The 17,461-nt window shown below is 49.6% G+C and overlaps 1 protein-coding gene across 4 annotated transcripts in view; it reads left to right on the top strand.

Moving 5' to 3' along the window:
* Positions 1-14,425, top strand: part of PARP4 (poly(ADP-ribose) polymerase family member 4) — a 77,675-nt gene extending 63,250 nt beyond the window's left edge. The window contains exons 30-34 of one of the 4 annotated variants that reach the window (XM_034758806.1): positions 1,497-1,655; positions 2,251-2,367; positions 4,754-4,942; positions 12,609-12,749; positions 13,656-14,424. In XM_034758806.1, coding sequence (XP_034614697.1) covers positions 1,497-1,655; positions 2,251-2,367; positions 4,754-4,942; positions 12,609-12,749; positions 13,656-13,694 — 645 coding nt within the window. In that variant the 3' untranslated portion in view covers positions 13,695-14,424. Of the gene's footprint in view, positions 1-1,496; positions 1,656-2,250; positions 2,368-4,738; positions 4,943-12,608; positions 12,750-13,655 lie in introns of all 4 variants that reach the window. The other 3 variants (XM_034758805.1, XM_034758807.1, XM_034758808.1) reach the window with 3 other exon arrangements.
* The last annotated feature ends 3,036 nt before the right edge of the window (positions 14,426-17,461 follow it).

Below are 17,461 nucleotides of genomic sequence, written 5' to 3'. Positions count from 1 at the left end.
TATCTGTAGGCACAACTCCTATAAAGTCACTATCTCTGGTCCAGAAAGAACTTTTAAATCTAGTAGAACAATACTCTTACAATGTATTGCTGCAACTGTAATTGAAAGAAACTGTTTGGGTTGCAGGCAGCAAGGACTGCGTCTTCCCATATGTCTGTACAGCATCTAGCACATTAGGAACTATTATAATATAAGTAATACTGATCGTTATTAATTATTTATTAATATTTATTTAGGATTATAAGTATACTAAAGGAAAATAATCAATTCCCTATTACGGTATAATTATCTGACTGTCATGGAGGGCATTGAGTAAGTTGGGATAACTTAAGGAACAGGAGACATGTCCATATTTTGGACAATTACATTTATACTGCATTTCAAACTAAAAATAGGCTGGCACAGATTTTGTTCATAGAAATAAGTATTGTTTTGTTTGTGCCTTTTAAGAATATAACTTACACATTTGATAGATGTCATCGCATGTATAATATCCCAGCAATCCTGTATAATAGTTATTGGTGGAATTATTGTCCCTTTCTTGTAAATACGGCTCCTTAATCAGCCAAAGATTTACTGTTAAGCTCTGTGAGACACTCTCTGTACTATCTGCTCTGCACTTGGTCACTAACTCCCTAGCAAGAGACTAGTCAGAGCTTTCACTCTTCGGGCAGTTCTTGTCTCTGATTTTCAGACAATGTAATCATCTCTGTCATTACCTCCTAGTAATTATCTTTATATAATACAAATTTTATAAACAAAGTGCCATTCTACTCAGGCTCTCTGATTACTGTGAAATATCATAAACAACAGTTAAACTTAAACAGTATAAACTTGGCACTATAAAATCAGATAACATGCTAAAAAGCATACTGGTTCCAATATGTTGGAAAATATCTTTCCCATATATAAGTATAATAAAGCAGGTCATGTGTCTTGTTCATATATGAGAAAAAAAAGGAAATTTAAACATCACCTTTGTATATTAGGATTCTGTACATTCATCTACCATATTTCAGACCACTGCATTACATTCTCACAAAAGAAATATTCTCTTTTCCTTTCGTAATCTACAATATGTTGGTGTGCTTGGTTGCTCTTAACCATTGACTTGTATAAGGAAGTTGTGATGGGGAAGTGACACATGAGTAACAGCTGACATACAAAATTTTAAACTGTTTCATTGATCTGTCTTTGAAATTGAAAGCAAGTGAGAGGGTAATTTTTGAACTGAAGTTACATAAGATGCAGAAGAGGTTTCTCAATATACAAGGCAGTGCATTGCCAGTGTAGTGTGCCAGTCCGTTTACTACCAATAGTGTGTTATGATACGACAACCCTTAATGCAGTCAGGCAAATTTCACCCAGCATTTGACTCTCAACCTTACATTCTCTGATAGACAGGGAATCTCTGGCATAACAAGCATCACTTTTAAGGATTACAATAAAATTAAAGACAGTTCTCTAGTTTGTAATTCTGTTGCGTTTTAATTTAGGATGTTAATGAAGTTCAGCATGCTGGCCTTCCAAACATTCTTGAACTTATAGCTGAGGAAGATATAGACTTTTTACCCTACATGGACTGGGAGCATGATACATCTGGACATGGATACGTGTTTTCTAATAGAGGAGTGGGATTTGGCAGATGTAAATTGGTAAATATGCTTAATGTGTTCTTGTTTTTAACATTTGTTGTGTATTACCCAGTTGTGGTGGTAGATGGTTTATAAGGTAATTGTTGGTAATTGTTTATAAAGTCTGCACCATTTCTTATTATTCTGGATTTTTTTTTTAATTTTATTTTATTAGAGTACTTAGATGGTGGTACTTCTGTCCGTGGTACTTCAATAAGTACAATACAACTAACTGTCCAGCGTAGCCACCCTGAATCAGGGTCAGACTTGTTCTTGTATCCATACCAAGGCTCCTTAAATCAATTTAGGTGTGGGATGTCACATATCCCTCAGCTGGTAAACCTCCTTACTTTGCTGGCGGAGTCCTCCTCTCTTACATCCACCATGCCTCATTCAGCACCCACAATACCCCCACAAAATACTGTTACCCTGTGGTGTGGCCTCCCTTCGATCCAGAGGGGAGGAACTACTTTCTGTGCCCGGGTGGGTGGAGTCAGGCCGGGTTCACCCTTCTCACTGGGAGTTGAGAGACAGGATGGGAAGTACAAAAGGCAGAACCTTCAGCTCAGTTGGCACCGAGCCAGGGAAGGAGACAGACGTATCTTGCTCGCTGCAGACCTCTTACTGTGCTGATGAACCAGGCGGTGCCCTGACCCCAGAGGAGACCGAGTCCAGGGAGGAGCTGCTGATGGCTAGCTACTTCGGGGAGACGGATGACACCTACAGAGCCAAGGTACTAAGAGGTAGTAGGAAGTGGCCCAGGGACACTAGAGTATAGCTTGGTTGCCTGAATCCAGGTCAGTGTGTTTCGGGCGGATCCCCATTGACCCAGTGACAGAACATTCTGCTACTTACAGCCTGGGACTGGGAACCTGTGGAGTAGGGAGGGCCTGGGTTCCCCTACCCCCTTGTGCCAACCCCACCCAGGAGTGGCAGCCTCCCCACCATAGGCAAAAAGACCTGTGTTTGTCTTCTGTCTGCCAGAGCTGAGGTAACAATCTGTGTAGTGTTCTGCCCAGCCCGAGGGCCAGAGCCCACATACTGTTTGGTGCGCTGCCCCACCGAGAGGGTTGGGGCATTAGCACCTGATTTGCTAATTCCCCTGATGTTAAGCAGTGATCCCAGTGACATAATGAGGTGGTGTGGCTTCCCTCCGACCCAGATGGGGAGGGACGACCGTCACCACACTACATACCCCTTTTTGACCCAAGCAGCTAGTCAAAATTTGAGGCCCTGGAGATATTCCAGTTGGGGGTAGAAATTGATAAAAGGCGCTGCATCAAAAAATACTGATCTTGCTTATTAACAAGGAATGTACAACGTCCTGGGTCCCCGAAGGTAGGAGGAACCAGGAAACAAAAAACAGTTTCTTTGCTTGTAGCCCCAAGCCTCCTTGGGTCTAGTGCTAGCTAAAGATCTCTTTCCCTAGTTTTTTCCAGGGTCTTTCAGGCTGCTGCTTCGCTCTCTTGCTGTTTGCCTCTTTGGGATTGGGTGTGAATGCACCCCACAATTAACGTAACTGGCAGGATATGTTAAGCAGGAGCCCCTGCCCACCCAAGACAAAAGCAGTTGTGAACCCGCCCAGGGAACATACATACACTCTTTGCCCAAACCCCATTCACTACTCCGTCCAATACTCCTGGATGGAGTCACAACCCCTTTTGTTTTAGGTGAGGAGGTCATGCTTAACTTATCCTGACAGTCATGTTAATTGTAAGGGTGCATTCACATCTAATTTTAAAGATGTTTTAACTAAGCTTATAACAATACTTTCCCTTCCACCCTGCTGTACACATCCTCACCCAAGATCCCACTCTGGATAAGGTCCTGTGTAAATCATAATTTCATGGATTACATGGAAATTGTGAAATTAGCCCAATACCATGATTTTTCCTACAGCCCGGAGACTGTTGGAAAAATCATGGAATTGGGCTCATTTGGCTGCTCATGGGGAGGAGAGGGGGAGAGCATTGTCCTGGGGGTGGAATGTCTCACCATGTGGCACTGACTGGCAGGCCCGGGGCAGGGATTGGGGCCTGTGCTCAGTTTCATAGAATCGTAGGACTGGAAGAGGTCTCGAGAGGTCTTTTAGTCCCATTCCTTGCACTTAAGGCAGGACTAGGTATTATCTAAACCATCCCTGACAGATGTTTGTCTAACCTGCTCTTAAAAGCCTCCAATGATGGAGATTCCACAACCTCCCTAGGCAATTTATTCCAGTGCTTAACCACCCTGCCAGTTAGGAAGTTTTTCCTAATGTCCAATCTAAACCGCCCCCATGCTGCAATTTAAGCCCATTGCTTCTTGTCCTATCCTCAGAGGTTAATGAGAACAGTTTTTCTCCATCCTCCTTGTAACAACCTTTTATGTACTTGAAAATTGTTATTGTGTCCCCCACTCAGTCTTCTCTTCTCCAGACTAAACAAACCCAATTTCTTTCATTCTTCCCCTTCTTGACCTTTAATCATTTTTGTTGCTTTTCTCTGGACTTTCTCTAATTTGTCCACATCTTTCCTGAAATGTGGCACTCGGATCTGGACTCAATACACCAGTTGAGGCCTAATCAGCACGGAGTAGAGCAGAAGATTTACTTCTTGTGTCTTGCTTACAACACTCCTGCTAATACATCCCAGAATGATGTTTGCTTTTTTTCCAACAGTGTTACACTATTGACTCATATTTAGCTTGCGATCCACTGTGACGCCCCCAGATCCCTTTCCATAATACTCCTTCCTAGGCAGTCATTTCCCATTTTGTAACTGATTGTCCTTCCTAAGTGGAGTACTTTGCATTTGCCCTTATTGAATTTCATTCTATTTACTTCAGACCATTTCACCAGTTTATCCATATCATTATGAATTTTAATGCTATGCTCCAAAGCACTAGCAATCTCTCTCAGTTTGGTATCCTCCACAAACTTCATAAGTGTATCTCTATGCCATTATCTAAATCATTGATGAAGATATTGAACAGAACCAGACCCAGGATTGATCCCTCTGGGACCCCATTCGATATGCCCTTCTAGCTTGACTGTGAACCACTGATAACGACTCTCTGGGAATGGTTTTCCAACCAGTTATGCACCTAATAGTAGCTTCATCTAGGTTGTATTTCCCCAGACCACCACTGCTGCTTTCCTGTCTGGCCAGCTGGTGGGGACAGGGGATATCCCTGACAGTGCACAGAGATTAGAAGGCATGGTCCTACCAACAGCAGCCTCTAGCAGGCCGAAGAGAGACACTGCAGTGCTGGCTCTGCCTGGCTGGCAAGGAGCTGACACCAGGATCCGCTATTCGGAAAATGAGCAGGTATTTGAGGGGTCAGCGGGGATCAGCAGCCCTGCATAGCCCATGAAATTCAAACACTTACAGTGGTACTGCTGTGATTTTTGTTTGTTTGTTTGTTTTGTTGGGTTTTTTTTAAAGCAAACTAATTTTTCTTCTTCGAATGATTGCTCATGTGTATTCCACTATAGGTGTGTGTGCTCGCCATGTGCACCGGTGCCGGAAGTTTTTCCCTTAGCAGTACCCATAGAGGGGGAGCACCGCTGCGACCCCTGGAGTGGCGCCTCTATATTGTGCCATAAAGGGGGCTGCGTGCTCCCCCCCCCCAGTTCCTTCTTGCCGCCAGTGAAGGTAGTCGGAACTTTGTGCTCCAGCCTTGGCTGCAGCGCTTCTAGCCTTAGTCGTCCTTGTTCATCGATAGATAGCTTCTTTAGTTAGTAGCCTGGCTCGGGGCATGCCCCGTGCCCCAGGCTTCAAATCATGCGACTCCTGTCGCAATTCCATGCCCAGAAGCGATCCGCACTCCGAGTGTCTGGGCAAATCTCACATAAGTGGGAAGTGCAAAATTTGCAAATCGTTTAAGTCCCGGACTAAACGCGAGCGCGAGATTCGTCTCTGGGCCCTCCTTATGGAATCGACATTGGCCCCGGCACCGGCGCGCCAACCCAACCCGGCCCCGGGTACCACGTCATCGGTGCGGAGCAAAGCCCCATCCACCAGTCGGCATCACTCCCCGGCCAAGAAACAGGGCAAATCCCAGCGACGCCGTGAGAAGGACAGGGGTGAGGCCAGACCTGAGTTGGACAGCCCATGATCCCCACCGGGGCCCAGACCTCCAACTCGTGCGGAGCGGAGAAGTCCGGCACCTTCCGCATGGACCTCCGCGCTGATACGGGTTCCCTCCACGCCAGAGGCAGCCCAGGCGACGCGCGACATCCTCGCCATGCCGGTACCGAGCGGGCCGTCCGAGGTGAGGCCCCAGTCCCGAGGGAAACCACCGTTGGGCTCCCAGCCCTCACCGGCTATGTCAGTTGTGGAGACCTCCTTCCGATCTGCCGGGCCCTCCCGTAGCCCCAGACATACCTCCACTCCATTGTCGGGGTCGCCTGGGAGTGAATCGCCTGAGTCGTCCTCGACCCGCAGAGGCAGCAGGCACCGACATGGGAAGCATCGACACTCCGCGTCGAGTGAGAGTGCATCTCGACGCCGACAGCACCGCCGATCATACCACGATGATCGCCACGTTCGGAGTGCATCAGGCACCACGACGCCGCGCCCGGAGCCACTGAAGGGAGTCCAGGGATACGCCCTCCGACGTCTACACCTATTCATCGTCAAGGTCGAAATCCCGTGGCAGGAGCCGGCGAGGACGGCACCGCCTCAGCTGCTCCCAAGGCACCATGCGATCCTCGGCCACCTCTGCCTTGGCCCCCAGCCGCCCCTCTCCGGCCCGCACCATTCCCCAGGAACAGATAACCCTGGTGGGACCCCAAGTGGCGCAGTGGCAAGGGGCACCCTGGCAAGGACAGTGGTGCCAGGGGGCACCGTGGCCCCAGGCGCCCGCACCGCCGGGACCCGTTCTCTGGCTGGGGCATCCCAAGCCCGCTCTGCGTCCCCGTCTCGGCACCAAGGGCAGTCCTCCGGTGCCGCGCCGACGACACTGCAACCGGACCCTGATGTGGACTGTGGCATACCGGCACCGCCCAATGCTCTCAGAACCATCCTGGTCGCCCTGCAGGCACCAGATGAGTCCATAGCGGCACCGCCTCCTCCTTCTCAAGAGGACTTCAAGGCGCACCAGGAGCTCCTCCGACGTGTAGCCGCCAACCTACACCTGCAGGCGGAGGAGATGGAGGAACCATCGGACAATCTTTTTAATGTCCTCTCCTCCTCAGCACCGGGCCGCGTGGCACTGCCACTTCTCCAGGGAGTGGCAAACATCTCCACAGGCCTATGGCAGACTCCAGCCTCCCTCCCGCCTATCTCTAAGAAGGCGGAACGTAAATACTTCGTGCCCACGAAAGGACACGAGTATCTTTACACCCACCCCACTCCGAACTCTTTACACCCACCCGCACCGACCCTGAAGGATAAGGAGGCCAGAAGACTGGACACATTTGGCAAAAAGGTTTATTCCTCAGCCAGTTTCCAACTCAGGGTGGCAAACCACCAAGCCCTCCTGAGTCGCTTTGACTTTAACTTGTGGGGCTCTTTGCCAAAGTTTGAACCTTCCCTCCAAGAGCAGAACAGAAGAGTTCAAAGCACTGCTTGACGTAGGTACAGCTGTAGCTAAAGCAGCTCTTCAGGCTGTCTCAGACGCAGCTGACACGGAGGCTCGTTCGATGGCCACGGCTATCTCCATGAGGCGGGCATTGTGGCTTTCCCTCTCAGGGCTGTCGGTGGAGTCCCAGTCTATAATGCAGGACCTTTTGCCATGGCAAAGCATTATCTGCAGACCAGACAGACACCTGTCTGCACAGAATGAAGGACTCCCACACCACCCTGCAGACACTCAATCTGTATGTCCCACCTGCCAAGGACAAGCCCAGACCGCAGCCCTCGGCTCCCCCGGCACGGGGCAGATACGAGCCCCCGCCTAAGAGGCAGAGAGAGCAGAGGCATCGCTCCCAACGCCAATCCCGTTCGGCCCCACAACCTGGGCCCTCGAAGGCCAAGAGGCCAGGGAAACAGCGTTTTTGACTCGTTGCGGGGGGGGGTCATCGGGCCTGTTGCCAGTGTAAACCCCTCCCCCCCCAGTTAATAAAGTTGAGTTTTACCAACCGTTTATCGGCCTGACGCCTGCAATGGTCCCGTATACTGTCGGACCAATGGGTTCTCAGCACCATCTCCCAAGGGTACAGGTTGCAGTTCCTTTCGCTCCCTCCCCACCATCCTCCGTCCCGGGAGCGGCCAGGGATCCGGAGCATGCCCTCCTCCTCAGTCAGGAGGTAGAGCACCTCCTCTCCCTGGGAGCGTTGGAGAGGGTACCTCGGGAATTCCAGGGCAAGGGATTTTACTCCAGGTATTTCCTCATCCCGAAGGTGAAGGGCGGGCTTCGGCCCATCCTCGATCTGTGGAATCTCAACCAGTTCCTGGTTCGTTGCAAATTCTGCGTGGTGTCCCTGGCCACTATTATTCCATCCTTAGACCCGGGGGATTGGTTTACGGCTCTGGACCTCCAGGATGTGTACTTTCACATCCACATTTTCGAGGGTCCCAGGCGCTTCCTCTGTTTCCTGGTGGGCCAGGACCACTACCAGTTTATGGTCCTTCCCTTTGGCCTGTCTTCTGCCCCCAGGGTCTTTACAAAGTGTGTGGCGGTGGTGGCGGCCCACCTCAGGAGGAAAGGACTGCAGATTTTCCCCTACCTCGACGACTGGCTGCTCAAGGGCAAGTTTCGGTCTCAGGTGCAGGAGCAGATGAACTTCCTGCTAAACACCTGCGCAGCTCTAGGCCTAGTGGTAAACGAGGAGAAATCCATGTTAGTCCCGGTTCAGCACATAAACTTCATAGGAGCGCTGTTAGACTCCAGGGTGGCCACGGCCTCCCTCCCACGGGAGAGATTCGAGACGCTCAAAGCTCTCATCGCCTCGGTCACGGCCTTTCCGGTAACTATGGCACGGGTGTGCCTTCAAATCCTAGGCCATATGGCAGCATGCACCTCTGTGGTGCGACATGCCAGGCTCAGGATGAGGCCCCTTCAGCTGTGGCTGGCCTCCCGGTACTCCCAGGCCAGGGATGGCCTGGACAAGGTCGTTACGGTACCGCCAACGGTGGTAGCAGACCTGCACTGGTGGTCCCTCCCGAGCAACATGCTTCGGGGTATCCCCTTCCGAGAGCCCCCTCCCTCACTAGATCTAGTGTCGGATGCCTTGGATCTGGGCTGGGAAGCTCTCGTCGGGGGGCTTCAGGGCCCAGGGTATGTGGTCTCCCGAGGAACTGACCGTGCACATAAATGTCAGGGAGCTCAGGGCCGTGCGCCTGGTGTGCGTGGCCTTCTGCCAGCACATAGAGCGGAAGGTGGTCAGAGTCCTCACGGACAATATGACCGCGACGTATTATGTCAACAGACAAGTGGGTACGCGTTCCCGGGCCTTATGCCAGGAAGCCCTGCTCCTGTGGGAGTTCTGTATAGCCCACGACATCCTCCTGAGGGCCTTCTACCTGCCCGGCAAGAGCAACATGCTCGCGGACTGCCTGAGCAGGGTGTTCTCCCAACAGCACAAGTGGTCCCTGCACAGGGAGGTGGCCGGGTGGATCTTCCTACAGTGGGGCACTCCCCAGGTAGACCTGTTCACCACCGCCCAGAATCGACTGTGTCCCCGGTTCTGCTCCAGGGCGGGAGAGGGCGAGGGTGCGATCTCGGACGCGTTCCTGCTCCCATGATCGGGGCCCCTGTTGTACGCCTTCCTGACCTTCCCCCTGATAGGCAGGGTCCTACAGAAGGTGAAGTCAGATGGGGCGCGGGTCATCCTTATAGCCCCAGACTGGGTCCGTGAACATTGGTACGGGACCCTACTGCAACTCTTAGCGGCCCTCCCTCACAAGCTGCCGCTTTGCCCGGACCTCCTCTCCCAGGAGGAAGGTCATCTCCTCCATCCCAACCTGGCCCCACTCCGCTTGACAGCGTGGCTGCTCCGTGGTTGAATGAGGAGGAAGGGAGATGTTCTGAGGATGTGCGACGGGTCCTGCTGGAAAGTAGGAAACCCTCCACACATCGAACCTACCTGGCCAAATGGTATCGGTTCTCTATGTGGGTGAGGGATAGAGGTTCCTCTCCCTTTTCCGCATCTATCCAGCTTGTTCTCTATTACCTCCTGTCCCTTAGGACCCAAGGGCTGGCGCCCTCCTCTATCAGGGTGTACCTGGCGGCCATTTTGGCTTTCCACCCCCCGGTGCAGGGCCTGTTGGTGTTTTCACATCACATGACGTCCCGGTTTCTAAAAGGGTTAGATCGGGCATTCCCTTATGCTAGACCCCCAGTCCCGCTCTGGGACCTGAACCTAGTGCTCTCCCGCCTCACAGGGCCTCCTTTCGAACCCTTAGCCACATGTTCGTGGTCCTACTTGTCGTGGAAAGTGGCGTTCTTAGTGGCTATCACCTCAGCCTGCCGGGTCTCTGAGCTCAGGGCCCTGACCTCTGAACCACCGTATACGGTCTTCCATAAGGACAAAGTTCAGCTTCGCCCTCCCCCCATCTTTTTGCCGAAGGTAGCGGCTTTTCACATGGATCAGGATATTTTCCTCCCGGTCCTCTGTCCTAAGCCCCATTCCTCCAATGAGGAACGACGCCTGCACATGTTAGATGTGCGTAGGGCGCTGGCTTTTTACCTAGATAGAACCAGGCCATTTAGAAAGTCCCCCCCCAGCTGTTTATTGCATCGGCCGAGCGCATGAGGGGGCGACCGGTCTCCACCCAGCGGATTTACCCCTGGATCACCTCATGCATTCGCACCTGTTAAGATCTGGCAGGGGTTCCCCCACCTCCTATAGTGAAGGCTCATTTGACGAGAGCCCAGGCCTCGTCAGCTGCCTATGTGGCTCACGTCCCTATTCAGGATATATGTAGGGCTGCTACGTGGTCCTCTGTCCACACCTTCTCATCACATTATGCGATCGTCTCCCAAACACGGGATGACGCAGGGTTTGGTAGGGTGGTGCTCCGCCCGGGTAACCCCTAAAAAAAACCCCAAACACTTAAAACTCCTACCCACCTCCATCAGGTATAGCTTGGAGTCACCTATAGTGGAATACACATGAATAATCACTCGAAGAAGAAAGGACAGTTACCTGTTCCATAACTGGCGTTCTTCAAGATGTGTTGCTCAGGTGTATTCCACATCCCGCCCTCCTTCCCCTCTGTCGGAGTTGTCTGGCAAGAAGGAACTTAGGGATGGGGGAGCACACAGTCCCCTTTATGGCACGATATAGAGGCGCAACTCCAGGGGTCGCAGCGGTGCTCCCCCTCTACGGGTACTGCTAAGGGAAAAACTTCCGGCACCGGTGCACGTGGCGAGCACGCACACCTATAGTGGAATACACCTGAGCAACACATCTCGAAGAACGCCAGTTATGGAACAGGTAACTGTCCTTCACTGAGCCTCAGCTATGGATCACCAACCTGATTTAATGTTCTCTCCCCCATCTCCAGTATTCAACTAGCTGGTGACCCCTCTGTGGATCATAAGCTGATATGTTTGTTCTAACAAACCATAGGTGGCAGTGTGGAGCTGGTAGCTGAGGGAGTGTGAGGAGGGGGACTGGTCACTCCTGTCCTGCTGGCAGACCCAGGTGGCTGCTGATAGTTCACTCTGACAAGCATCCGGTGGCTTATGCAAGCAAGAGAATCAGCTCTTGATCCAAAACTGAATCTCCATTTTAGTAGTGGCTCAGCCAGAGTGGGGGGATTACTGGAGATGGGGGTAGGCATGTTTGCTGGTGGAGGAGGAAGTATTGTTGCATTGTGGGGGACAGAGATTGCTGTCTCCGCTAGCTGAGAGACTACAGCACAGAGCAGGGGCTTATGGAAGGGTGGTACCATGGCTGGGGAGCATTTGTAGGGGGAATCTGAACAGGACATTGCTGTAGAGGCTATGGGCAAAGAGGGGATTCCGACCTGGGGAACTGAGGAGGGTTGTTGGCCAAGGGAGTTGTCAGCACTGGAAGCTGTCAGAGTCAGCTGCACCGATTGTGCCAGTGAGATGCTTCTACACTGTCACTCAATTAACTGAACCATAACTGATCGTGGCTTTACCTCTCCAAATTACATAGAGATTACCACCATAAACTGTGGTAATCTACAACATATTGGTGTGCTGGGTTGCTCTCAACCATTAACTTGTATAAGGAAGTTGTGATGGGGAAGAGACAAATGAGTAACAGCTGACATCCAAAATTTTAAATTGTCTGATTGATCTGCTTGCTTGAAAGCAAGTGAGAAGGTAATTTCTGAACTGAAGTTACATAAAATACTGAAGAGGTTTCTCAAAATACATGGAGGTGCATTGCCAGTGTAGTGTGCCAGTCCGTTTACTACCAATAGTGTGTTATGATACAACAACCCTTAATGCAGTCAGGCATTCTAAAGTTACATTTACTGTGTGTTTGTGTATACCGAGCATCTTTCATATACTGAATACACCTCCTCTCTATATTTCCTCGCAAATTTCACCCAGCATTTGACTCTCAACCTTACATTGTCTGATAGACAGGGAATCTCTGGCATAACAAGCATCACTTTTAAGGATTACAATAAAATTGAAGACAGTTCTCTAGTTTGTAATTCTGTTGCATTTTACATAAGAACATAAGAACGGCCGTACCGGGTCAGACCAAAGGTCCATCTAGCCCAGTATCCTGTCTACCGACAGTGGCCAATGCCAGGTGCCCCAGAGGGAGTGGACCAGCAGGCAATGATCAAGTGATCTCTCTCCTGCCATCCATCTCCATCCTCTGACAAACAGAGACTAGGGACACCATTCCTTACCCATCCTGGCTAATAGCCATTAATGGACTTAACCACCATGAATTTATCCAGTTCTCTTTTAAATGCTGTTATAATCCTAGCCTTCACAACCTCCTCAGATAAGGAGTTCCACAAGTTGACTGTGCGCTGTGTGAAGAAGAACTTCCTTGTATTTGTTTTAAACCTGCTGCTTTTTTAAATTTAATTAATTTTAATTTTAATTTAGGATGCTAATGAAGTTCAGCATGCTGGTCTTCCAAACATTCCTATGGCTCCAGAACGTTTAGACATTTTACCCTACATGGACTGGGAGCATGATACATCTGGATATGGATACCTGTTTTCTAATAGAGGAATGGGTGAATCGGTAAATATGCTTAATATGTTCTTGTTTTTAACATTTTTTGTGTATTACTCAGTTGTAGTAGTAGATGGTTTATAAGGTAGCAGTTGGTAATTGTTTATAAAGTCTGCACCATTTCTTATTATTCTGGATGCAATTAATTACATAAATGTTTGTATGAAGTTCAAAAAAATTCGAGGACTCTCTCCCAAAGAAAGGCAAGGTACATAAAAGGTGTTATGGCATCAGGCCCCATTGCAGCAGAGATCTTTGAGAGAGAAGAGGGAGCTAGTCGCTCTTTACTCTCTTCCAGTGTAAATTCTTCCCTGTCTGTCTAGTCCAAGGCCTTGTCTTCTTTAGAGTACTCAGATGGTGGTACTTCTCTCAGGCTTGTCCTTGCATCTGTACCAAGGCTGCTTAAATCGATTTATATGTGGGATGTCATATATCCCTCAGCTGGTAAACCTTAGTTTGCTGGCGGAGTCCTCCTCTCTTACATCCACCATGCCTCATTCAGCACCCACAATACCCCCACAAAATACTACTACCCCTTTTTGACCCAAACAGCTAGTAAAAGTTTGAGGCGCTGGGGATATTCCGGTTGGGGGTAGAAATTGATGAAAGAGTCTGGTATATCTTTAATGCAGTCTTGTTTATTAACAAGGAATGTACAAGGTCCTATGTCCCCGAAGGCAGGAGGAACCAGAAAACAAATAGTTTCTTTGCTTATAGCCCCAAGCCTCTTTGGGTCTAGTGCTAGCTAAAGATCTCTCTCCCTCGCTTTTTCAGGGTCTTATACCATACTTACATTAGAGGCTGCTGTTTTACTCTTTTGGGCCATGTTTACACTACCAATTTGTGTCAACAAAAGTGATGTTGACATAATAAAAATCACAATTTCATATTCACACTTGCTTCCTCTGTCACAAGATCATGTCCACAGTGGGGGTACCATCATGGACAGTATGAGCAACGCACTGTGGGTACCTGTCCCACAGTCCTTCTGTTGCTGGGTATTGTGGAACGACGGAGCGGATCACGGCGCATGTTGGGACAGTGTTAAATGTCCCATGATGTATTGCTTTCTGTCCCGGCACTCCATGGGCTTCCGCCTATTTTGTGTTTTTTCAACGGCCCTTCTTTGCTGTGCACCCTAGCATCTTTGTGAGAAGGGATGGATCCCGCACTGCTCTCCTATACTCTGTTAACTGTTATGAAGACATTGCGGATGTCAGTGCAGTTAATTGGAAAGTTTCTAACTGAGGAAGACTCACAGGTGCCTTATATTCTGCATGATATGGATAGGAGCAACTTTAGATTGCTTTTAGCATTCACTGAGCAGGTGCATAGGATAGACCGTCGCTTTTGAGCTCGTAAAACAAGCACTGAATGATAGGATCACATCGTCATGCAGGTGTGGGATGACGAGCAGTGGCTACAGAATTTTCAGATGCAGAAAGCCACCTTCCTGGAACTGTGCGCAGCGCTCGTCCCAGACCTGCGGCTCAAGGACACCAGAATGAGAGCTGCCCTCTTGGTAGAGAAGCGTGTGACAATTGCTGTGTGGAAGCTGGCAACTCCAGACTGCCACCAGTCGGTCATGAATAAATTTGGAGTGGGGACGTCGACCTTTGGGGCTGCGTTAATGCAAGTGTGCAGAGCAATAAATCGCATCCTGCTACGAAGGACCGTGACTCTGGGAAATGTGTGTGAAATAGTGGACAGCTTTGCAGAAATGGGGTTCCCTAACTGTGGAGGGGCAATAGATGGCACACGTATTCCAATTTTGGCACCAGACCACATGGTGACAGAGTACATTAATAGGAAGGGGTACTTCTCCACGGTGTTGCAAGTGCTTGTGGATCACCATGGGTGTTTCACTGACATCAATGTGGAGTGGTCTGGGAAGGTGCATGGTGCACGCATCTTCAGAAACACCAGCCTGTACAGAAAGCTGCAAGCAGGGACTTTCTTTTCTAACCAGAAGATTAGAGTGAGGTGTGTTGAAATGCCCATAGTGATCCTGGTGGACTCTGTGTACCCCTTACAGCTGTGGCTCATGAAACCTTTCACGGGACACCTTGACAGCAGTAAGGAGCAGTTCAACAACAGGCTCAGTAGGTGCTAGATGACAATTGAATGTGCCTTTGGCAGATTAAAGGCGCGCTGGCGATGCCATCATGGCAGGTTGGACCTCACTGAGGATAATATTCCTATGGTCATAGCCACATGCTGTATGTTGCATAATCTCCGTGAAACTAAGGGTGAAAGGTTTGCTCAGGGGTGGAGTGCTGAGGCAGGCCACTTGGCAACTCATTTTGAGCAGCCAGATACCAGGGCTGTCAGAGGAGCCCAGAGGGGAGCTATTTGAATCAGGGAGGCTTTGAGGCAGCACTTTGACAATGACCACCAGTAACATATATCTTTGTCTGAGTTGCTTCAATGTTACATGCCATGTAGTTTTCCTAGGGGGCAATGGTGACATTTGGAGCCTTATATTCCTGTAATAAAGTGATCAAAATGCCTGTGCATCTATTGGCAGTGCCTGCAATCCCACCTTGTAGCAAAAAATTAAAGATGATTTACCATTATCAAAGTTTACTTTTATTGCACAAGAAACAGCACACACCAACACACAGATGCTTGGCAGGAAAGGAGGAACCAGGGAAGGACAGACTTTCACAGCTGTGTGTAGGTCCAGCTATTGTTGTGAAAGTTGTCTGAGGGGGTGGAGTAAAGGGGAAACCAAGAAGTCCTGGAAGGTGGAAAGGAATGTGCAGGTGGAGCGGGGAGGGAAGGGTGATTCTCTTTTCTGTCCTGCCCTTCGGCTTCACAGCATTCTTTTCATTCCCTTTTTTCTGCATTGGAGCACTGCAGGACCTCCCGGAACATGTCTTCTTTGCTGCATCTTGAGCGCTTTCTTATCTGGTGGAGAATCTCGGCCGGGGTGCATGGGGTGTTCCTGAAGGCCACATCTGGTGAAGCACAGGGGACAATGCACAGAAGCGGGATTGTTAAATTCACATACAGAATTGAAACATTTCTGTTAAATACACTTTTGCAACATTACTTCTCACTGACCGTAGCCAGGCACACATCTCTGCGAACACCCAAAGTATTTTGAGTGTTGGTGGGGGGCAGTTCACATGGAGAAAAGAGCACACACTCTTTGCAAGGGTCATGGTGCAGCATATTAGGGAACAAATTACAATTCTTCCACAGTTTTCCGCAGGCGGGGTCATTCTAGCAGATATCTCACTGCTAAGGGTAAGCAGGGAAACAAAGGTACATCTACTCCATGCATGTGGCTTCTGCCCTGCTCCCTATGCTGCTCGCCTGTGTGCTGCTTTGGTCCCTGCACAAGTGATTGCCGAATGGTGCAGGAAAGTTTCCTACAATGGGGAAAGGAACAAAGCTGCTCTGCCACGGAACCTTCAGCAGAAGATTACCGAGTACCTCCAGGAAACTTTCCTGGAGATCTCTCTTCAGGATTCCCATGAGATCTTGGCGTGCATCAACACCCTCTTCCCCTGTACAGATTAGCTACACAGGGAAATGTCCATCTCACAGAAACAGAGCCAGCCTCCCATATTTCTATGCCCTGAACCCACCTCTCCATTACACAAGCCATAGTCACTTACCAGGAGTCTCATCTCCTGCTTCTTGCTTGCCAGAGAGCAACTGCTGAGACTGGCTAGACACCTCTGGAGTGGAGAACAGTTCCTGGCTGCCTACCCTACCAGGTGACCCCACCAGGAGCTGAACATCCTCATCTAACTCCACCTCTTTATCAATAACTTCATCCTCCAGGTTAGGCCCTCCTTCCGCTGCCACAAGGCTCTTGGCATTGGAGGTGGGGTCGCCACCGAGGATAGCGTCTAGCTCCTTATAGAACCGGCAGATCTTAGGTGCATTACTGGAGCGATGGTTTGCTCCCTCGCCTTATGGTACGCCTCCCTCAGCTCCTTTATCTTCGCTCTGTACTACAGCATGGACTGATCACAGCCCTTTTCGCACAAGTCTCGAGAAATGTGCCTGTAGGTATCCCACTTCCTATGGCTTAAGGCAGCGGTGGCTGCACAGCCTCCTCCCTCCATATGATGATCAGATCCAACAGCTCTGCAGTGGTCCAAGCAGGAGAGTGTTTGCTGCGATAACCCACCATGGTCACCTGGGAAGATGTGATGAGACCTCTCCATGCCGAGCAAACAAGACATGGAATTTCTAAAATTCCCAGTGCTTCTAATGGGGAGGTTGTTTACCTGGCTGCAGGGCAGCGGAGTTCAAACTGCTGACCAGAGCGGTCAGGTTGGGCATTGTGGGACACCATCTGGAGGCTAATTAAAGCAATTAAATGAAGCGTGGTGTCTATACTGGCACTTTGTCGACAAAAATGTAGAGGAAAAAGACAGAAATCTCTCATGAGGGTGGATGTATTTTTGTTGCCAAAACCAGGCATTTTCCCTGACAAAAGTCACCTTGCAGTGTCTACACTGTTTGGGTCGACAAACGGCAGTTTTGGTGACAAAACTTGGTAATGTAGGCAAGGCCTTGCTGTTCGTCTCTTTGAGATTGGGTGTGAATGCACTCTACAATTAACAGGTTTCAGAGCAGCAGCCGTGTTAGTCTGTATCCGCAAAAAGAACAGGAGTACTTGTGGCACTTTAGAGACTAACAAATTTATTAGATCATAAGCTTTCGTGGACTACAGCCCACTTCTTCGGATGCATATAGAG

The sequence above is a fragment of the Trachemys scripta genome, chromosome 1 (assembly GCF_013100865.1).
Source record: "Trachemys scripta elegans isolate TJP31775 chromosome 1, CAS_Tse_1.0, whole genome shotgun sequence".
Classification (NCBI taxonomy): Eukaryota; Metazoa; Chordata; order Testudines; family Emydidae; genus Trachemys; species Trachemys scripta.
This window is presented reverse-complemented; position numbering and strand designations above follow the sequence as displayed.